We start from the raw sequence: 23268 nt of genomic DNA, 5'->3' as shown, positions 1-23268 counted from the left end.
CAACTTACACGTCGGGTGGCTTCCAATTCAACATTTCAACTCAAATTTGGAATCTTTTCAATTAAGAAAGTCATTTCAGATGGGAAAACCGTAGATTGCTCTTGGATGAAAACCCACCTTACTATGACCCGGGCGGGAATCGAACCCCGAACCTCCCGATTGCTAAGCCTCATTACTTGAGTAGCATACTTCTTCAAAACTTTTACGTAAAATTCTATACTTTGGTTCGTTATTCGGAAGCAGGTCACTTCGCCCAACAACCATTTCGCCCAACTGCCATTTCGCCCAACCTTACCATTTCGCCCAACCAGCCTGGACATTTCGCCCAACCAGCCTGGTCATTTCGCCCAACCAGCCTGGTCATTTCGCCCAACCAGCCTGGTCATTTCGCCCAACCTTGATTAAATATGATACTTCAAAAGGAACGTTCGGGAATTGTTAACGTTACAGGATACGAACCGAATGTTAAGGAAACTTGAAGATGGATCAGTGTACGTGTTTGGGGTTAGGTTTGATAGGTTTTTATGAAGACCGATTCCCCTTTGTTTGTATAATAATATAACTTCCATTGTATGCGTAACCGCATAGAGTAGTGTAATCCTCCCATTATACCCGAAATAACTGCTCAGACTCCGATCGATGTCGAGCGGACCTCACTTTATTTACCTACCACGAAGTAACATAACCCAAAATAAATCAAACTGAACTAGTGAAATAGAAAAATTCTTACTGAATATTAGTAAAAAAAAGTTGGGCGAAATGACCAACAAGGTTGGGCGAAATGACCATGCTGGTTGGGCGAAATGACCATGCTGGTTGGGCGAAATGACCAGGCTGGTTGGGCAAATGACCAGGCTGGTTAGGCGAAATGGCAGTTGGGCGAAATGGTTGTTGGGCGAAGTGACCAGAAAGCCGTTATTCTCGAATTGAACAAGAACGCATTTGAGTTAACAACATCCTGCGAAAAAGTTGCAAGCAACAGATATAACCCACATTTATCCGCAACTACTCGGCGTTGTCTGTACTAGACTACTTCAGTTCTTGCAACGTACATAGGCACTTGTAACGTTCTTATTGTGGCATTGCATTATAAACTATGGTCGTGTATGGCATATATTACGTGTTTTGAATGATGATAAACCAGGGCCAGGAAATCGTCCAAGCAGTTTTTAATAGACCGGAGGGTGTTACATTTGCAATGATATACTATAGGCCTATACATGTATTCGTTAGATTAATTGTCCATTAGGCCTTCGGTGCAAAGCACCGTATGTTCGTAAAATTTCGCTAAATAGGCGAGGATACAGTAATGTTCAATTTGAACAATCAGTGTCCAGTGTCCGAAACAGGCGTGATTCGTGATTGACAGCTTAGTTGTGGTGGTTTTCGTCGTCATTTCTTCGTATATATTGCAGGCGTATGCTAGCTAGAGTACTGTTCATAAACATTACACAATCTAGCCTATAGCTTTGGTCTACGTTAAAGGACCAAACGCCGAACTAGCTTCTTCGTGACCGAAATAACTTCAAAGGGGTTGCAGTAACAAAGACCCCTCCATTGAATATGAACAACTAATTAAGTTTGACCTTCACCATGCACTGCAATGACATGTGTTTGTGTACAAATACAGGTTGTTCTAGTTTGTTAAGTTCTCTCTGCCGCCCCTTTATTCGAGAGGTATAGCCTCCCCCACCGGCCTAATTATCTACGTGTTTGCGCACAGGCTGTCTTTACAGTTCTCTCGCTATAATATTTAAAATCAGTAAGTAATCGTTTCCTAAATGATAACAATCGCCTCCCAAGTTCATAATATTGGTCGTGACATGTGCGTTTATAGTGTAGAACTCAAATAAGATGTAAATAGGCCTTCTAGAACGTGTTTAGGACCTGTTAGAAATAAAAGATGCAGGTCAGAGAGGAACGACCGATTTACAATATTTCAACTATTTGCAAGGGATTTGAGGCTTGCGCTTTTCCGCGGCCATGTCGCTGGCACCCCATTCAACCCTCCCCCACACTCAAACCAAAGACACATATCATCTACTATTACAAGGGTTATGCTACTATACGGGTATATGCAGTCAAACTCCGCCGTTATCTTTCCACCACTCTCTGACGCCATATACCCTAAATACAGTGGAAGCAATATTCTCTGTGATGGTAATCATTCCATGTTTCATAATCGAATGATGTTTAATTGTTAAATATTCCCTTTTGTCAGGAGTATGGTGAGTTACCGAGCACTACAAAACTTCAGTCTCTGTAAACTAATTATTCAAATAGACTTCCCGCGCAAAAGCAATCGATCACAGACGTTCCTGGTACATATGAATCGTTATAATTATTCCTTGACGCCTCGCCAAACTACATAGGATTCTGTGGTTTCGCTGGTACGTATTTGTCTATGGAGATCAATGCTGATTGGCTAGTTCATGTATTTGTTTCCACACACGGAACAAAAGCGTGTGGGGTTGAAGGTTAAATTATGTGTCCGGAATCGCACAGTACGGCTACACAAAAAGGTTGGTACGTTTTACAAGTAGTGTACGCGTAGCGGTTTCACACTGCAGCACAAACGGTATATAATTGTTCCTGAAGTTTAGCGTTCATAATGAGGTAGATTTATACCTGTTATAAGTTGCACCGTTCGCTCAGACTCGTTATTGGAATATACATTATCATTACTTATGTGGAACAGTGCTGCATGATATCGTTGGATCGGATAATAAGGATCCAACTCATAACGTGTGTTCCATACTGTAACAGAACAGCATTAAAACGGAAAATCCCTTCACCGTTTTAAGTCATAGTGATGGAAGAAACGGATAGGGATTCAACAGAAGAACCCTATCCTATATCAGTCAGTTATGGTTCGGGCAGTGGAGAACTAAACGAATGCCTACGAGATTTCATAGAGGCATACGGTGAGGACGTTGACCCCAAAGATGTATGGGAAAGTGTAACTAAGGTGCACGGGTTTGACGTTGACTTCGAGACTGTGAAAACAGCAATGGACAGTCTGCGCAGAGGAAAGAAAGTAAACAGTTGCAATGATGCGGTAGGGGATACGGAAAAGAACGTCCACGTCAGTTATTACAATATACCACAGAGTGATCCTTCTCAGACTCTTGGAAGAAGAAAAGTGAAGTTAACAGAAGACATTTTGAAGATAGTTTCAAACACTCTGGACGAAGAGGATGTGCATTCCTTACTGTCTTTGAAACGTGCTTTGGAGTTGAAAGGAGTCCATATCTCTAAAACGTCTGTGTATCGGGCCCTCGAAAAGCTTGGGCGTAGTATTGTAGAAAAGAAGAAAAAACCAGCCCCTCGCGTGACAGTTACCGTACCTAAAACTAGCCCCAAGCCCGTTAAAGTAGGGCCTAGGACAGTTGCTGAAATGCTTGCGAAGCAAAAGAGGAAAGTGGCACCGGGTACATCACAACCGGCCCCTGTAATAGTCACGTCTGACGGGAAGGCGATGATCCTTGGGAAAAACCAATATCAACCACAAAAGAAGTTGCGTGCATTGTTGCCAAAGCCCACCAGCTCGATGAACAATTCGCCAAAGCCCATGTTAGCCACCACTGCCTCGACGTTTGGTAGCAATGATGTTTTTAGCTCTGTTCAACAGGTAAGCGACATATCGGTACGACAGTGGCCTGTTCATTTTCACGTCATATATGATATTGTTGATTGTTATGAAAGCAAAAACTATGAGCATATGATTATTGAATTGATTGCGCAATTGGCCAAATTTCATAGCTTTATGATAATTCATAGACCTAGGTCAACATACTAGTTATGATGACTTTTTGCACTGTCGGTACTCGCACTATCGCACTCTAACTCTATAGGCTTCTCATTTCTCTCCTCCCAACTTTTATAGCAGATCTATCCCCAATATTCCTGCTCGTCCAGATTTTTTGATGTCATATGTATAGATCAAGCCAATGTCAACCATGAACTTAATTTTCCAAAGTAGAGAGGACAAAAAGCTTTAAATTTGTATGATCCATTACTGTGATAGCGATACTGATTTGACTCATAATTATGTCACGTGCCAGCGGACATGACTTATAACAGAACTAAACCACAACAAGGTATGACGTGATTTGAAACGAAATAACAGGGCACTAGAAAATGTGTCAAAGGTCGAAAAGTGAGAGCATTCATCTACCAACTTAGATATTGTTTTATCTGAAGTAAACGTGTTTTATACACCAAATGGTTTCAAAATCGTGCCTAATCATAAGTAACCGAAACAAAGCCACTTGTAGTCGTAAGTCCCTTACCATTGTCACGCATGGGCTGCATAATATCAACGATCGAAGCTTGCTAGCAACAATTTGTTAGATGCGGACAGATAAATACAACTATATTACAACTGTTAAAAATGATCGCTGTCAGCGGGGTATACACTGTAGATAGGTCTACCGATTACTGGGCTATACTTGAAGTAAAGCGTGTATTGATATGTGATATGACATTTCATAACACCAATAGGCTGTGCCCTCTGTTACGACTTCTGCCCCCCCCCCCCCCCCTTTGAGAAATTTTGTTTTTGTACGCCGTCTTAGAAGCAAAAGGGTTCTTTAATTTACCATCATTTTAACTACATAGGTGTGCGACTTTATATGCGTCATAAAATATATGCCGTTTGGAAGAAAGTTTTGAGGGATTGGGGTGGGAGTGGGCCCACGCTCTCAGTGCATATGGCCCTATATAACAACATCAAACATTTACAAATACATAATAGTATGCCTGGGTCGGTATATACGCAGGTATCTCATATCTCAATATTGACACAAATAGAGATATTGTGTTTCTATATAAAAGACTGTTACAGGTAAGGAAAGAAAAAGTTAATTTGTGCAGATGTATCCCATTCAAACTTTGTAAGTAGATGCGCCATATTGATTTCTCGGTTGCTATTGTTTTTGGCAGGGTTCAAAGGTCAAACTAGGTCAACATTTAAGTCGAAGTCTGAAAATCATCTTAAGACGATAATTCAAGAAGTACATCTTTCTTAAACTTTAAACTTAGTATGTAGATCCAGCCTGGTGAGTGCAAGAACCCTATTGAAAGTGGTAGAGGTTAAATGTCAAATAAGGTCAACAGGTGTCAAAGTCTGAAACCTTTTAAGCATGAGAACTCCAAAAATAAAGCTACACTTAACCTGTGAATTCTCCAATGCTATGATTTTCTTTTGGTGAACAAAGTTTGATCAAATTCAGTTTAATGTTGTGAAGGGGCTCTGTAAAGTTGTCAAAAAACATACAGTCATCCAGGAAATGAAATCTACATTAATCTGTTGATAATCTTTAACGTGCACCACTAAATATTAGACACTCAGGAGGCCCATATCAGTTTTCACCCTTTGAACTTCAAGGGGTCAAAAGGTAATCTCAAATGGTAGAAGAATTGGCTTAAGGGGTCAACATTTTATCTCAAATGGACTCAGAATTAGCCATTTTCTCTATGCCTCGATGACTTTTTCGTTGGCTAAGTTGTGAAAATATTTCACAATGTATAAACAATGTCATGTAGAGCTCTTACTCATTAAAAACAATTATTAAAGAGATTGTTGCAAGGTGGCAGAGCTGATTTTGTTAATACATCTATGTGTCTATATTTCACATAGGAAGACTTTCTGGATATTGAAAAATTTTGGAATAAAAATTTTACACTGTAAAATCCTTACCAGTGAATGAAATGGTTGATGCCCACAAGGGAGTGCTACTGATTAGCGCTGGAAATCTCTGATCATTTCTAGTTATTACTAAATTCTTAGACAAACTTAACTCACTTGCTCTGCATTAGTCAGATAGTTATTTGCAATTATATGGCAAGGAATCACAAAGCCAAAAGGCTTTCTAGTATTTATTTTGTTGCAACTGCATATATGTGCAGGAAAAAAATGTATACATAAAAAAGTGACATCCACTCACCCAACCACGCATTTTCGAATAGTGTGCCAGAGTACAGCGTATACTGTCAAAAGGTATACAGCAAATTCTCTGCTTTAAAATATTAACCGAAAGACATTGACTAACCGACTGATATGTGACAATTGAATTGTTTACCAATGGATTACCAAGAAAGGTTCAAGATAATTAGCAACATTTGTCCATTACCTTTAACCAGTATTGACAGCTATTATTTTTAAAAAGGGATTCTCCCGTTCTTGATATTCCGTTTCAGTTTGTATGACTGATTATTGAAACAAGCATACTATACGCCTACAGTACATTCTAATAACTATATACTTAAAGCGGTGCCAGTAGTTTCCGCCATAGAAAAGCTGCTTATCGCCATGGCGGTTGTATGGCGGACACTAACGTCACCGCGTTAGTCGGGATTTTTTTACATTGAGACGGGAAGAATCAGATCACTCCTCGGGGTGTAAACCCCTCCCCCTTTCAACCTCACACAACATTTCAAGACTATTTATTGGCATAACCTTGAGTAAGTTTGAGCTACTGTAAATGATTATAAACATACTCATTTTATGGTCTTAATATGCCACATAAAACGCACCAACAGTTGACTAAACTCAGTAAGAAGAACCCCGGACCCTATACATGGGAGTAAGTTTCAACGACTACAGGGTCACCCCTACTTCACATAAACCTATGTTTGCCATAAAGACCCAGTCCCTATCAAGATCAGTCGGGTGAAATTTAGAATTTGGCCCTTGCGCTGTTGAAATAATTTTTGATACATTGTATACTGATGTAAAACACTGCTATCTACACATTGGAGGGTCATCACTTATTAACTTGGCAGGGCTACATAGTCTAACACACAGACTATTAAGTCAGTTTCCTTATATGCAACACAAAGCAAATAGGAAACCAAGACTTTTGATCAAAATAACTTCTTTACAATCCATTACAATTTTTCAAAGACGAATGGTGTTAAAAGCCAATAGTGTGAAACCACCCATCATCTTTAGCTTTGTGACATCATGTGATCATTGTGAAGAACAATTCCTTCAACAGCTTCAAAATCTCGCTCCGTTTGGGAGATACCGTAGTTTGAATGTCGCGACTTTTGAGAGCATTTGTAAATCTGTGATGTCATAGTGCCACTAGGATATTAATCATTTTACTTTCTCTTTGTTTTTCTATTCATATTTTCGAGGTAGAATGTTAATTGTGTTGACACTGAAGCTCATGCCTTGCATCAGGTCATGTAGACAGCTTCCAATTTAAATCCAGCCTACTCAAAGCCCATGTCAATCACACATTATAAACATTGCAATAGATAAGGAAGCACATAAGAACTTGTGGCTCGGTGATATAATATTTAGACTTGATCAAGTCTTCTTCAACCTTTCGGTGAAGCCTAATTGGAGTATGAGTTTACTCAGTTGTTTGAGAAGCTATTCATCACAGTTATCTCTATCACATCGACCAATAACAATGGCAGGGTTTGTTTCGCCTTCAGTATAGAAGTTAAAAGAACATGGTTTGGTTGAGACATTAAAATTTATGAAACACTGACTTGACATATTGTAACATTTACATTTATAGCTGTGCACTGAGGAGCCGACCTCGTCGTGAGTTTGGCCCTGAAAGTAACATTTCAGAAATGCAACATACATTTTAAAGCTTAATATGCAAACACGAATGGCTATGGAAACATCACTAGCACTCAATGTTTTCCTTTTCTTGGACTATAACATATCAAGACAAAATAAAAATGCCCAAAGTCATCCTTTAAATAATCACCTTGTAACTTATATTGAACGTTGCTTGTAATCCCATATTTTAACAACTTTGTTACTCTAAATATGTAACGTGTATCATTTTTTTCGAGCTACTGCCTTACCATAGTGCCATTTTCGTTGTTGCAGTTTAATGGGTAACTTATAAAATGTCCACCTTCAATTACAATTACAGTGAGACGGGAATAGGCTATCAATGTTAAAAGTGTCAAATTAATATGAAACATGGCGGGATGGCGGCCTTTCACGGTACTACGATACTTAATGCAAAATTTACTGCTAAACAAAGATGCTTGCTTCAAGGCTACTGGCATTGAAATACAGAAACGCGTTTTACAGCGTCACGGAATCAATATTTACGAAATCTACTAGCTCAGCATAAGTTGCAATATTAGCAGCGGATATGATATCATATTTTAGTTGTTAGACTGGCAATTCAAGCTGCATTTTTATCGGAAGCTATGTTTTCCGAATAACAACTGCCTAGTAATTGTAAGGTTTTATCATCGACGAGAAAGTGCAGGGAACAGTGCTGGTTGAGACAACATTATAAATAACAGGCGTTATCGCTCTAAAGCATTGTGAGGGAACTGCCAGACTGTACTAAGCATGATATTGTTATAATCACGTGGTCTCATGGCGCGGAAGAGTTATTCAAAGAACGAGGTCAGAACGACCCATTCGCCTCACAATGGTAATTCTTTCCTGAGTAACGAACGATTCCGTTCAGATAGAACCTGGGCAAGAAAAACTTTTGTTGATACTTACTAAGGACGTTATAGGATATAGGATCTCTATAGTACTACACAGATTCATTTAGATAGCGATATGGCTCTGGTACTGTCACATAGATTCAGTGGCGTAGGAAGGTACTTTGGGGGGGGGGGCTGAAGACTGATGGCCGGCCTGGGGGAGGGATCTAAGGGGAGGGGGTGTCCCCCTCCCCACTGGATTTTTTTTGCATTTCCAGGTGGCCTCAGATGCAATTTGGTGCAATATAGCACACTTCAACCCACCCACTCCATTTTGTATATAATTTTGCATTTTCACCTGGCCTTAGATGCAATTTGGTGCTCCAAATGAGATTTTTTCTCATTTGAAAATGAAAAAGGGCTTTTCTGACTTGCGAAGCGGGGGGGGGGGCGGAATGATACTTCCGCCCCTCCATATTTTTCACTGGGGGCTGGCGCCCCCCAGCCCCCCGGTTCCTACGCCCTTGCATAGATTGAAGGTCCATGTTGCGTTTATCTGGAATTTTTTAGCATTCCATTGCCACTGACATTCATTTACATATCAGCAACTAGCGATTGATGAATAAGAGATACTTGTGGCGAACCATAGTTACCGAATAATTAATCTATTCGTAAAACTGACAATTTTGTTGGCCCAAACAATTTGTGGAGGTACACCACATCTTTCTTATTCACAATATATATTCAAGCAATCAAATCATCACTATCACGTAACAAAACCGCATGTTTCGCTCATTTTGACATTGATGTTCTATAGGCCCATACTACTAGATGTAACTGAGCTATGCGTTTAGCAAATTTCATTTACATGTAAAGATAAATGCCAATTAAAACATCCAAAAAGAAGAAAAATGAGCTCTTAATTGACGTATACAAATATTCATTACGCGTAATGAAGCTTTCGTAAACACGAACAAGCCAGGTAGCCTGATCCTAATAGTGTATTACTAACGAGTAACGTTAGTTAGTGTGTTAAACGTTTGTGAAACTAAGCATTTATGGCAAATGCGAGTTGTATAAATACAATGAATAAGAGACTAGACTTATACGCTATAGTCCTAAGGCATAAAGCCTTCGATAGAATCCACGGTATGTTCCGAAAATTTCGCCTTTCAAAATTTCAATTTATCGTGTTGTCACACAGTGTCCATTTGGGTATGTTCTGTCACATCCGATTCGTGATTGACAACACGTTATACTAGCCTAGTCAGTCACTGCCAACTTGAAGCTTGGATTTTCCGTAAACTAATATGATGGAATTAGTTGATTTCTTTGTTTGTACAGTTAAGTTTCATTTTCCACTTTAAAGGGTTTAATTTCTTCTTTTTATTGCTAAATTGATTGATTTTCAACGCAATATGCAATATATCCGTATATGACTATAATGCACTGTACTGTGTACAAACATACAATTTACGAAAATTTTCATCCTGTTAGCTAAATTTAGTAAGATTCGTGATGTATTTCGCGCAAAGTACGTTTGGTACATCATATTTCGAGTAGCGTAAGGATCACAGTTAATGGTAAGCAGGCGTCACTTTGGGTGATATATATAAACGCAATATGCTCCTTTAATTATAATTAGCCTATGTACTGCCACTGTTGTGGCGCCCTCGCTTTTAGAAAGTAACATTCATTACAATGGTACAGGAAGTAAGTGAATATTGTCTCTGTTCTTACTGTAGTTAACAACAAATCGATGGTTGCAGTTTTTCGGCTTTCGTTTCTACTCTTACAAAGATCTGATGAAGGATTATAATCCTACATGCCCAGAGATACACAACAACCCTCTCTCTTTTAATTTGTCATTGTCTATGTTATGCCGCCCTTCACAACCCTGCATAAAACCGACTTCTGCCAAGTCAACTCGAAAATTTCCAATTTCAGAGTAGAGAAAGAGGACTTGGTCAAGTTCACAGAGTACTTCGTGCTGGCTTATTATGTTTAAATCGAAACCAAAACCTGTGACACATAGGGAAATAAATACAGCTCCGTCTTCGACTCACGACTTTCGAAAGTCTTCGAGCTATACAACGTTCAATGGCTTTGCACTCGAAGGTATAAAGTAACTGAAACAGAAATTGCCTATATTGAGCTAATTTTCTCAGCCATCTTACAGAGAGTATTTGTTTGGGCTAAATTATAATTAATCAGTTTTTGATTTCGATCTTTTGGCAATGTCGTTAGCCTTACAGAGGTTCTTCAAAATTCAGTTTTGATAACCCCTATTTCTCCTTGAAAATATTTATTGCCGACTTTTTTTCGAGATCGCTATGACCTCAAAGCGTGGAGCAGAGACTTATCGAAACTGAAAACTGTTAAAGGCTTTTGACGACAAACATGCAAGCAGGGATATACCACATCTATTGTGGCTATGTGAAAATGTGACAGAAAGGATTTTAACGCCGAGGAACAGTTGCTATCAGGAATCCAGCTGTGAATAGGTGGATTAAGGTTCGGGGTTGTGTCTGGTAGACTTCCAACCTTTTCTGGAGGTAGCTCTGCAATTTAGAAACCAGCCTACGCTAGTGGATTTGTACGTGTGTGCAATACCAACAACCGTTACACAAACTCTGAGGGCAAAATACTCGGTATGTGTCATGCTTCTTCAATTTTAGAGTTGGGAGCACGAAAAAAAGGAAGTTCCTTAAATATTTTTTTTTGCAATTCGTCATCGTATTTTCATACTTTCACTTCCACCCTTTTTGCCTATCTGTTTCTGTTATCCACGTACATTATGCACATGTATATTCGTACACATATAATCATATAGGGATACCAATGTTCGATGAATTGTGGACTATGGTGTATGGATCTTCAAATATATGCAGTTTTCGATGTTTGCTATTAGGCTACCTAGGTTGCGCCTCAAAATGTTAGAATTACTGAAAATGGTCATGTGGAGGGCATCATTCATTGTAATTTTGAAGACGTTTTCGCTCCCAAGTTAGTACTTTACTTGGCTTTTTTATCACATCATAAAGTACCGACTTTAGAAACTTTAAACAATTCAAGACGAATACTGACAAACTGATCATAATTGAGAGGTTTCCCTCCGCTTCAAGGGCCTGCACTTTGTCCTATGTACATGAAAGGGCTTCACAGTTGGCTCTGTACTATTAATAATATTACTCTATACATATGTCGATATCTTACGAATATGATGACGAATATTATATCTCAAACGTTTTATACATATTCGTCCATATACAGTATATGTTTATAACTGCATGTCGTAAGACAACGGTGGCAGGTATAACAGGGCTTTACGTTTACCAGACCGATGCAAGATGTGACGCCCGCTAATATGTTTGATGATTTCAAAGTCCGAGAGTTTCGCAGAGTATTCAACAGCGTGGTATTAGTACAGTTGCACACGTGTTCGGGTACCGTTCTAGTCTACGAATCACGCAATGTAGATGATAAATGAAGGTTTCTCTTCAAAAAGTGTCATTTTGTGTTGCATGTATGATGTGTCGCATCGCCAGGCTGTCTATGCTGGATTTAACCTATATGCAACTGAGTTGTCCGTCAGTAAAGTCATTTTTCATTATCGCATGACTATAAGTATACAAACATGCGTACGAATTGAATTGAAAGAAACCACAGTCAAAATAAATTAGCAAGCTATCACGAAGGGTACCACTGTGGCACTGTCATTGAGTTGGCTACTTAAAACAGCTCGGTATGCTTGCGTTTATTGGTTAGGTGGCTGGTCTGCCAAAGGCACTTAGTGGGCTTTTGTCGGGGAGGCCGTGGGGGAAAGTCTCGGGGAGTTGCGTAGACTGAAAGAATGATTGCAAAATCGCCATCCCTATTGTGTACTACCATATAGCTATATCTCCCTAGTCAGTACCGGTACCTGTTACTATCTATACATGAGAGTCAACAACATTACTGCAAATGGTGCTAAATTGGTCATGACGTTGAACATATACTCATCCATGCATTCGGGTTAAGTGTTTCGAAACACTTAAACGGTGCAATCAACTTTTTACGGCCTGACCAAGTTAGAGACCGTGGGCTCAATGGAAGGTGGACACAATGATGGTGTTAATAGAGCTGTTTGAATTCATGTTCGCGGCGAAACCCCTGTTATTTTACGACCTCATTCTCATCAGATGCTCCCGTTTCCCTGGCGTGCATGAATCAATACTGACACAATCTGCTTAGCCCATGATACCATTTCTCCAGCACCATCACACACACACTGATATGAACATATGTAATGGGAATAGACCTACTCTCTTCCGGTTCCATGGTTCATGAGTTCTGTCCGGTTTCTAATTGTGTGGAACTTGCTTATCCGGGCAACTCACGCGATTTCCGCGGAAGTATACTTCATTGCAACATACAATAATCATAACATCCCCAGAATGACGGTAATGATTTGTACGGTTCTCCTTATTTTACCGAAGCAGCTGTTTAGAGTCGGTATTGTACAGAATCATCGTCGTTAATGCTGTACAGTGGCTCGTTATCTCACACAATAATATTTCTTGAAAACATTAAAGGTGCGTGATGGATAGTGTATGTTACGCTTCTGAGCGTGTTTTATTTGTAAATCGTTTATTCCTCTTTCGTTCCCTTTGTTGCTATTTCCCACCATTTGTCTGTTTCCCTATATTATATGTCGCATTATTGTTATTTGTTTTGTTTGTATATTCTAGGTCAATTGACTAGTATTGTGCATTTTGTTTATGCAACTGTCCAATTCTCTCAGTTATTCAATGCTGAGTTCCAGCAGAGCTGTTATTTCAAACAATGCAAACATGAATGTCTATAGTACCGCATAAAGGTTGGTTTCATCAATATCCTATAGACATATTACTGAGTGAGTTCCGTTGGTGAACAAAACTGGAAAATCCCATTTATTTGCGGCACAATTATATTCATTATAAACCATGGCTCACAAGAACGTTTTGAAACTACTACGCTACTTCCATTACTTTGAGCGCGTCGGTCGGAAGTTTCATATGTATTTATCAAAAGGGATTTAAGACAGATTTACACAATTTCGAACCGTGTTGGTAGTTCGTCAGTACAGAAATTGACAGCAGCAAAACTAGTAGACATAAACATTTCGAAAGCCGTTATACAGTTAGTTTCGACAAATTCCTCTATTTGTAAGTATTAAATTAATATATAGCATCGGAGATTGTTTTTTTTTCACCTGTAGAATGTTGATAACAAATGATCATGACTATTAAGCCAACGGACAGCCTCCAGTGTTTACCCGTTGGTTGAATAGCTACTTAATCTTTACGATCATCTCTCGGACAAATCTGCGGTCGACAAGTTTGCTGACAGTTTTTTGCGAATGGAGGGCGACTGTTCCAGTTCCTTGGAAATTTCGTGAATGGATAAGCGCCCATTAAATAAAGACAATAGAACACTTGAGTTGAATTCAATGTGATATATGAACATGTCTAAGGTTGTGGCAGGCATTCAGTAAATGTAACATTGTGATAAAGAAGAATCATATTCACCAACTTGGACTGATCGAATTGACAAGTTTTGTCTGTTGGATCCTTGCTATATTATTTTTCATGGACTTTTTACAAGTTAAGAATCATTATACTAGTGTCTTCCTTTAATTATCATACTTGATTATAACTTGTTTAAAGGTTTCATTGTCTCATGCATTAGAAATGCAATACGTGTGTACAACGCGTTTTTTTTTTTTTACTTTGAGTTTGAATTGTCATACTCTTATACAACTTGGAATGTCAAACAAGTGTGTATGTAACATTGATTTCTCACTGCTGCAACTTGGAAACTGTCATACTTGGGTGCTAGTTAGAATGTCAAACTGATATGTTGTATGGAGCAATCATTCTTGAGTGCTAGTTAGAATGTCAAACTGATATGTTGTATGGAGTAATCATTCTTGAGTGCTAGTCAGAATGTCAAACTGATATGTTGTATGGAGTAATCATTCTTGAGTGCTAGTTAGAATGTCAAACTGATATGTTGTATGGAGTAATCATTCCTGAGTGCTAGTTAGAATGTCAAACTGATATGTTGTATAGAGTAATCATTCTTGAGTGCTAGTTAGAATGTCAAACTGATATGTTGTATGGAGTAATCATTCCTGAGTGCTAGTTAGAATGTCAAACTGATATGTTGTATGGAGTAATCATTCTTGAATGTAAGTCAGAATGTCAAACTGATATGTTGTATAGAGTAATCATTCTTGACTGCTAGTTAGAATGTCAAACTGATATGTTGTATGGAGTAATCATTCTTCAATGTAAGTCAGAATGTCAAACTGATATGTTGTATAGAGTAATCATTCTTGAGTGCTAGTTAGAATGTCAAACTGATATGTTGTATAGAGTAATCATTCTTGAGTGCTAGTTAGAATGTCAAACTGATATGTTGTATGGAGTAATCATTCTTGAGTGCTAGTTAGAATGTCAAACTAATATGTTGTATAGAGTAATCATTCTTGAGTGCTAGTTAGAATGTCAAACTGGTGTATAACTTGGGGTTGTGTGATACTTTGATTTGTAATACCTATCTTTAACTTTCATTAGCCATTTTTGTATGTGAATTGGTATCGTCAGTTTGTATGTTTTATTCTTATTATCATTGTTGTACTAATTTGGATTTGTATACTTGTGGACCTCTTTTGATAATTGCTTTTTCTTTTAACCTCAGAGTGAAAAACGTGGGAGGGGCTTAATGCAGATAAAGAAGGAAGCTAGAACCACATCCTCTCCAATGACAGCTGTGGGGTCAACTGCAGTTATAAGGACCCAGCAGGTCCTGACCTTGAGAGGCACACCATCAATAGCTAGCACCATCATTTCATCAACAGCGCCCTCTCTGGCTTCATCATCAGCTGTATCTGCTTCTGTCGTAACTAACACAGAAAGCAAACAGAAAAACATAGAAGACAATCCTGATCCAGTCATCAAAATAGAAATTGATGACCCCTCTGACCCAGAAGCATATATCACCATCATGAATACAGGGACCCCTCCTCCAAGAACCTCAGACCAACATTCAAGTGAAAACTTTCATCATAGTGAAAGACTCACAAAGTCTGTCAGTCCCCAACTCATGTCTAGTAGTTACGATACTTATGCAAGGCCGGAGAAGGATGCCAAAGGTAGAGCAGTTCAACAATTTCGTTTGAACAAAGCTATTGGAAAAATAACAAACATGCGGTCCCAGGGACAGGCTGCTCGAGCACCACGAAAGCCATCGGTTGTCTTTCATCGTCCGTCAAGCAATAGCACCCCTATTCCTTTCAGAGTCAGACATGAACCTTCCTTTGCAAAGACATCACAACAAGAAGGGCGAAAGCCAGGGCACTCCCTGCACAGTCAATCAAATGGTAGAAACTCAAACCAATTTAAAGCAAGATCCACCGGCAGACCAAGTCAGCGAACCTTACAGATGATGCGAGCTGCTCGAAATGCACAATTACGATCACTTATGCGCAATGGATTACATAAATTACACCCTACTGCACTCTCCAACGGAAGAGTGGTCAATGCAATGACGAATAATCGCAGGAGATTAACTACTAGACTTCAACGTCACGAGATGGTCTCTCCTCTGTATTATCAATCAGATCTGGATGAAGATGACTTTCTGACTGAGCTAGAAATTGACCCACCAGACAATTATGGAGTAAATGAAGAGTTACGACCCAGTCCAGAAGAGAGGCAAGAAACACCGGACATTGTCGGCGAAAACGGTGAACTGCTCCGTGATATGTTTCAAGAAATGATGAAAGAGGTCAGTCATGACTCACTTCCTTTCTTCCAAACTACCAGTGTATATAAATAATTAAAGTCCACCTTATTGAACATAGATTAGACTGGTATAAAAAGTATTCATATCTTTCTTGATTACAAGACACAATGTAGCTACCAATCACTTTCTCAATTGCCAGATAAGAGTAGGGAATCAAGTTGGGATCTCACATGTTTGAAAACACAGAAAGAGATGATGGTATCACCTAGACATTTTCAAAATGATTTTTAAGAGTTTTGTGGGGTGAGGTACCCATCATGAACTCTTTGGTGGGCAGACACTTAACAGTACATTTCTTGACTAATTAACACTGATGGCTATGCAGATGAACACAAGGTGCCAACACTATTACAGGTGTGGTATAAGTAACATGGACCCACCTAATGATCATGATAGGTTCATACAAGATTCATACAAGATAGGTTCATACAAGATAGGTTCATACAAGGTACAGAAGGGCATAACTATTTTTGGTTCCTTGCTGAAAGCAAAGGAACCTTTGTAGTCAGGTGGTGTGTGTATGTGTGTGACACTTTAGATTGTATGTATGATAACTCAACAAGGGATTGATTGACCAATGCCTTACTCGGTGGGTAGGTGGTCCATAATGAGTTTATGAACCCTATTGATTTTGGTGCTCATAAATATTAATGAGGTCACAGGGTCAAACTTCAAAATCTTCAAATTGCAATAATTGGCAACCACGAGTTGGAGTTACCTTCAAACTCCATATGGTGATATTGGTAGGAAGTCTGCACATGTCGATGTTGCAATTGATAACATGTATTTTTGAGGTGTGGTTTTGCATCATTAAGGCTATAAGTTAGTATAATTAACAACTTCACAAGGCAATTATTGATCATTACCATTTTTAGTGAGTAGGTGAACCTAATTTTTTTGGTGCTGATGTCATGACTAATGATGAGTTCAAGGGCGTAGGAACCGGGGGGGCTGGGGGGGCACCAGCCCCCAGTGAAAAATGTGGTGGGGCGGAAGTATCATTCCGCCCCCCGCTTCGCAAGTCAGAAAACCCCTTTTTCATTTCCATATGAGAAAAAAAAACTCATTTGGAGCACCAAATTACATCTAAGGCCAGGTGAAATGCAAAATTATTTACAAAATGGAGTGGGTGGGGTTGAAGTGTGCTATATTGCACCAAATTGCATCTGAGGCCACCTGAAAATGCAAAAAAATTCCAAAGGGGAGGGGGACACCCCCTCCCCTTAGACCCCTCCCCCAGGCCAGCCATCAGTCTTCAGTCCCCCCACTCAAAAGTACCTTCCTACGCCACTGGATGAGTTTACAGGGTGACGGATTATATATCAAACTGCAGTTACGCATGTGGAAACAATATGATTGATCTTCAAAACTGGATTAGTGATATTTGTAGATAGTATATTTATGAAGGGCCCTGGCTGGAATTATTTTGGTAACAACAGTTGGTACACATACCTTAACGGTATGCTTTATCATTACATACTTGGAGTGTTCCCTGTGAATCAAATCAATGAGCAGCAGCAGAACCATGAAATGTTTCATTCTGGTCTACAATAAACTGTCACAATTTTGGTATCTTTCCGATAACTTGGGAGATATTAAAGGCATATTTGGCGCAATGCTTGGCAATTCAAGTGGGTTTCTGCACCATTTCTTTCAGATGAGACGATTTTCTCAACACATGGAGACAATTCAAGGGCAGCTACAGTTAATTGTAGAACAGATGCCAAGTTTTGTACAACAGCAGAGATCAGCAATTGAAGTGAGACATCAGACCACTAATGGCCATACCCAACACATGGAGGTCTCATCCCCTCTGAGTAATGATGACCACTCTCCAGACACAGTGGACGACACTGATGACAATACCACAGAGAACAACCAGGAGAGCCCACTGGGTAGTACCAGGGAATCAATGGAAACACCCACTCTTGGAACACCAGAAAGCGATGGTAACAAATTAGTAATAATGGAGTATTAAACAAACTTTTTTTCTTTCCAGTGTTTATTAAGAAAGTGGGAGCGGGGGCGAAGGGATTGGAAAAAGAGTACATTAGTTGATCAATTGTTCTTGGTTCTTGTACTTTACACTAGTACTGAAAAAATTCTTTAAATTCTCAGAGTTTGTAGCCCCATATATATGAAAACAAACTTTGCATGGTATACCCGATTGCAAGCAAATTGGAATATCAAAATAATCAGCAACAGCTGGCCATGCAATAGCAAACAGATATTGTGAAAAAGGGAAATTAATTTTCAGATACGGAACAGAAAGTGTTTATACAAGCAAATGTTAGGAGGTGGGGTTCGGTCTATTGTTAATGGTGTTACTGCTTGTATAAAGAAGTAAGCACAAAGGTTGACATCTAAAGTATATATTGGTTACTTTCCATTTCATGGTGATAGGTCACATCCATGTGGACGTTATCTAATAATAAAAAGTTTTTGGAAATGATGTTAAAATTGCTTGGTTATATTTTGCAGCTTTAATAAGAGAAGTACTGGATGATGTAAGGTGGGATCAGATGACTCCATATGCAGGGGCTCCAAGACTGGCCATTGCATTAGCCAGATACTGTATCTTTGGCACTAAGGTACTCATGGAATCATCTGTAACTGGTAGAAACAGCAAAAATCCACTCAATAATCTTGCAATGAAGAAAATAAAAGGTGAGAGGATGTCCTGAAGGGATTGTATATATTCAGTAAATCTGGATTTTGGATTGGGTTGTCATTCTTACCAAGTCATGTCATATTTAGACATTGGTTGCTATTCAGTCTAAGAGATATACTGTAGATGTGGCTACAACCATGTGGCTGTTTCTAATTCACAAATTACTCATTTTATTTTCATTCCAACATAGCATTCCAGACTTATCATATATTTTAAAGGTGAAAACCAGAATAGCAACATAATTATTACTGAGGTTTCCCTTCTTGTTGGAGTGCAATATAAAATGACAAAAGGTTGTCTTCAAGTTTTTCTAAAACTTTGAACTAAACAAGAAAGTCAATTACTTTGTGACTTCTTGCTTTTGGATTTAAAACTTGTCTGAATAAGAACAATTTGAAATGATATTTTACCTCATCCAAAATTGTGGGTTGTACTCTCACAATGCGCAAACCTAAGTATGAGATTTATCCAAAGGTTATATGGCCTTGCTTAAAGGCAAAATTGTCAAAATATTGTTTAAGCTCCGCCCACTCATGAGTATCAATTAGATCAAATTTTATATTGTGCAAGCAATGTACCACCTTGAACATATTCCATCACAGCAATTTTGAACAAAATCAAGTGTATGGTTGCAGAGATATTGAGGTTTGACGGATTTGACATTAAGCCCGCCTACTCATTAATATTTATGACATTAGCATCCCATGGGGGATCTACATACAAAGTATGATTTTAATCAAAGTTAGACTTGTTGAGATTTCGTGTTTTCAAACTAATATTGGAGAAATATTTCTTAGCCCTGCCCACTCATGAATATCAATGTGATCAAATTTTATATAGTGCAAGCATATGTACCACCTTGAACTTATTCCATGACATTCATGACATTAGCACCAATATAAAGGGACCATGTCCTCCCCATGGGGGCTCTACATACCAAGTATGGGCTTCATCAAAGTTGAATGTCTTGAGATATCATGTTTACAAGGAAGTGTGACAGACAGACACACAGACACAAACGTGACTGTATAGATTCCTTCTATCTTTTGCAAGGAATCAAAAAGTAAAACTTTCAAGTATTATGAGTATTTCTACAGCTGAACAACAGTCAACTATAGCTAAGTTTTATCCAGCTGATTTGCTGACATTGAGGGATGGCAGTAGAAATAAAATTTATCAAAAAACAGTGACTTTTATCATTCTATAGAATGATAAGAATCACCAGTCTATGCCCAGATTTTGTTTCCATAACACTTGTAAGTTTTAAGAAATGACCCCTTTCAGCATCAGAGGACTATGATCTCTAGTGCCAACTCCTCAGGATAAATAATCAGAAAAACTAATTGAAAAAAATACTTTCATAGTGTTAAACAATATAAGTTGTTATGTACAATGGATTATTATTAACAATCAGGCCTGGACTAAGGAAGGAAATATTCCCATCATTTTCACTTTAAAGGAGCAATCCAAACATTTAATATACCTTGAAACAAAATTGTTTGATCCTTGTTTCAGTATTGAATTATTACATACAGTTGGACTGTACTTACAAACACTTAACTTCTACCTCAATGAATCTTTTAATAAATTGTCACAGCTGTGACAGTGGAAAACAAGCATACCCACATGTGTTCAAATTTACCTTTAATGTGTGTGGAATAAACAAAATGCCATGAAAAATACAGAAAAATGTTCGGGATGTTGCATAAATCTCCCAAACTACTTTGTAGACTTATCAATGATATATTTATTTATATTTTGCAAATTCATTTTGTTTAGCAAACTTTCATTGTTTCTTACTGCTCCTTTGCAGAATTACTGAGAGAAAAGTACGGAAGTAGATGTAACCAATTGGAATTTGAGATGGTCTGGAAGACATCAAGGGAGAGCATATCACAACTCTGTAAGAGACTGCGAAGGAAATTTCAGATGACGGGAAGGGTCGGTGGTGGTCAGGAAGATTTTATTTTGGACTGTCGACAGTAAGAAGCTCAGGACAGCACATGGTAGCATTTCAGCCAGGTGCAGCATCAGTGCTTGGCACAGCTTTGGGAAGGATAAACTTAGAGATGATCGTGCCTTAAGAAGTACTCTTCGTATGTGTATCAACAGGAACTCTTTTTATAATGTCTTGAGAGATTGTGAGACAATTCGCTTGTGTGTAATGCACATCAACTTATGTGTACATTTGATACCTGATGTACGTTTGGTTTCTGCAGAAGAGAAGATTTTTGGGAACCTAGCAGTATTTATAAAGCCAAGGATGACACTATTTCTATTCACACTATCATGACCTTCTGCTTACATTCAACACATTCCAGCTTAGACAGCAAACTTTACACTATTGAAAGTGATAAATCTGCTTCTTTTGTAGTTATTCCTAAATCATTTTGCTATAATACTTGTAAAATAAAAATCACAGCAATATTTTCAAAACAGCTTTTTAAAAAACTATGGTGTTCACTGTTAAGACAAAGACTTGTACATTATACATCACATTTACTTTTGTGGATGTGACCATCACTATGATAAACATGAATATGCATAGGAATAGGATCTTGTACAGGATTTATTTTTACCTGTTAGTAGTCATGTGACATCTCTCCAGACTGTATGAGGGATCACTCGGATATGGAGCAAACACAAGTGGATGTTAAAGTTACTTTTCTCAGTGGAGAATTATAAGTATCTAGTTATATTAATGTCCTACCATACGGACAGATTACTCCTTATGGATCTGTTACTCTTTGCTTCACTTTTTCCAGAATTCCCCTGAGAATATTTTGTAATTTGTACTAGTCAAGATATAATAGACTGCTGTTGACCTAGCATGCATCATATCACCTGTTAAGTTCTGTAAGTTTGGTACCATTCGAGGTGAAAATTTGTCATGTTTGTTTGAAAACAATATAGAAAATCCCCCCCCCCCCAAAGAAAAAGACAAAGCCTTTTGCATGTAATCAATACAGTTGTGATGAAGTGTTTCGGGATGAAAGTATGGAATTGAATAGATTCAGTAATCTTTTAGATTCATAAATCATAAAGTTAGATCACTTACAAATGCAATGAAGATGTGAATAAATCCTACTCTTTGAATTACCAGCCTTACTGTTGTATATGCATGATAAGGTTTTGTGTGAATAGTCCTGCCAAACAAGGGTTAGTATGGTCTGTTTTACAGTGAAGTTCATCTTTGAATTATCACTGTTCTACAGAGGAGCTCAATGTTCAGATTGCATTTTTCTTTGTGTTGTACTCAGTTCTCATTTGACTGTGTGTTGTTGGTTGTTATGACACCATTAGGTACCTGGCAACATATTTTCAAGCAATCGAGACAAAGATGAATATGACAAGTTCGAAGATTGCTGAATTTTTATCTGTCACATTTCTCACAATTTGTGATTCTTATTTTGGTAAATTAATATTGCCAGTCAAATGTGATTGTACACACTAATGCAATTAATCCATGAAAAACACTTCACTTTCTCTAAGGCGATCTTTAACATCCTCTCTGAAATTATGAATTTCTATTTCACAAGCAAATAAATTAATCAGTCATTATGGGTTAATAACTTTCACTTTCCAGGTTATTTGTTGCAAATTGAATGCTGAGGCAACAGTTTCATTTTAATGGCAAGACTAATGATTGTCAATCAAGACACTTACAAAATTACATCTGTAAAGAAGAAAAGAAGTAAGAGTGAAAATGGAGTTAGAGATATTTTATTTTCAGGTTGAAAACAAAAACTAGCAAAAACAGTCACAATCTGTTTGTATAAAGATTCTATGTTGAAAGAAAAGTTATAAAAAGGAAAGTCATAAAATCAAGCAATGTTGCACTTTCACTTTCTTGTAGACATTTTGTAACCAGAACAATTAACAGCTCTTGTGAGGAGAAAGTGTAGTCACAGCTATATAGTGATCCTGACATAACTAATCTATATTTAAGTATTAATTATCCAACTACCAATTACAAAACACTTCCCCATTTCCTTTCATTCGTTTAGTTTGGAGTGTTCAATTTTGCATATAATAATCTTTACTGAGTATGCCCCCAATGATGTTATCACCACACTAGGTACTATATACAAAGTGAACAATAGGCACCAACTCAACAGAAACAATTGTGTACACTGTTGGTTGATGCTGGCTTCTTTACAAAGTTTAATGTATTCGATTAAAACATGGAACCTCTCTAAATCTATATCACAGGTTTCATTCTTTGCTGCTTTAACATGATATTGATTGTATAACTGATGATAATAAAATTTCATTTTGTAATGTAAGGTCTGCATCTCAAGCAGCTTTAGCATTATTAATACATATTCTGCAGAATCTTGGTGAAA

The 23268-nt window shown here is 38.1% G+C and overlaps 2 protein-coding genes across 2 annotated transcripts in view; one reads left to right on the top strand and one right to left on the bottom strand.

Moving 5' to 3' along the window:
* The window catches only part of LOC139967557 (PIH1 domain-containing protein 1-like), a 49136-nt gene that overhangs the window by 5609 nt on the left and 20259 nt on the right, over nt 1–23268 (bottom strand). The gene's annotated exons all lie outside the window — the stretch shown is intronic.
* LOC139967526 (uncharacterized) lies at nt 1101–23268 on the top strand. Its single transcript, XM_071971427.1, has 5 exons — nt 1101–3631; nt 15145–16233; nt 17909–18200; nt 18733–18918; nt 20736–23268. The coding sequence occupies exons 1-5, from the start codon at nt 2813–2815 to the stop codon at nt 20906–20908; spliced, it is 2559 nt and encodes an 852-aa protein (XP_071827528.1). The 5' UTR covers nt 1101–2812; the 3' UTR covers nt 20909–23268.

This window comes from Apostichopus japonicus, chromosome 1 (assembly GCF_037975245.1).
Source record: "Apostichopus japonicus isolate 1M-3 chromosome 1, ASM3797524v1, whole genome shotgun sequence".
In the NCBI taxonomy this organism is placed as follows: domain Eukaryota; kingdom Metazoa; phylum Echinodermata; class Holothuroidea; order Aspidochirotida; family Stichopodidae; genus Apostichopus; species Apostichopus japonicus.
Note: the sequence above shows the minus strand (reverse complement) of the source record. Positions and strands in the feature narration are given on the sequence as shown.

Excerpts from the sequence above, each read along its gene's own strand:
- LOC139967526 (XM_071971427.1), top strand. The coding sequence starts at position 2,813 with ATGGAAGAAACGGATAGGGATTCAACAGAAGAACCCTATCCTATATCA. Across the intron at positions 16,234-17,908 it reads TTCAAGAAATGATGAAAGAG|ATGAGACGATTTTCTCAACA; the intron begins GTCAGTCATGAC and ends CATTTCTTTCAG. Across the intron at positions 18,201-18,732 it reads TGGAACACCAGAAAGCGATG|CTTTAATAAGAGAAGTACTG; the intron begins GTAACAAATTAG and ends TATATTTTGCAG.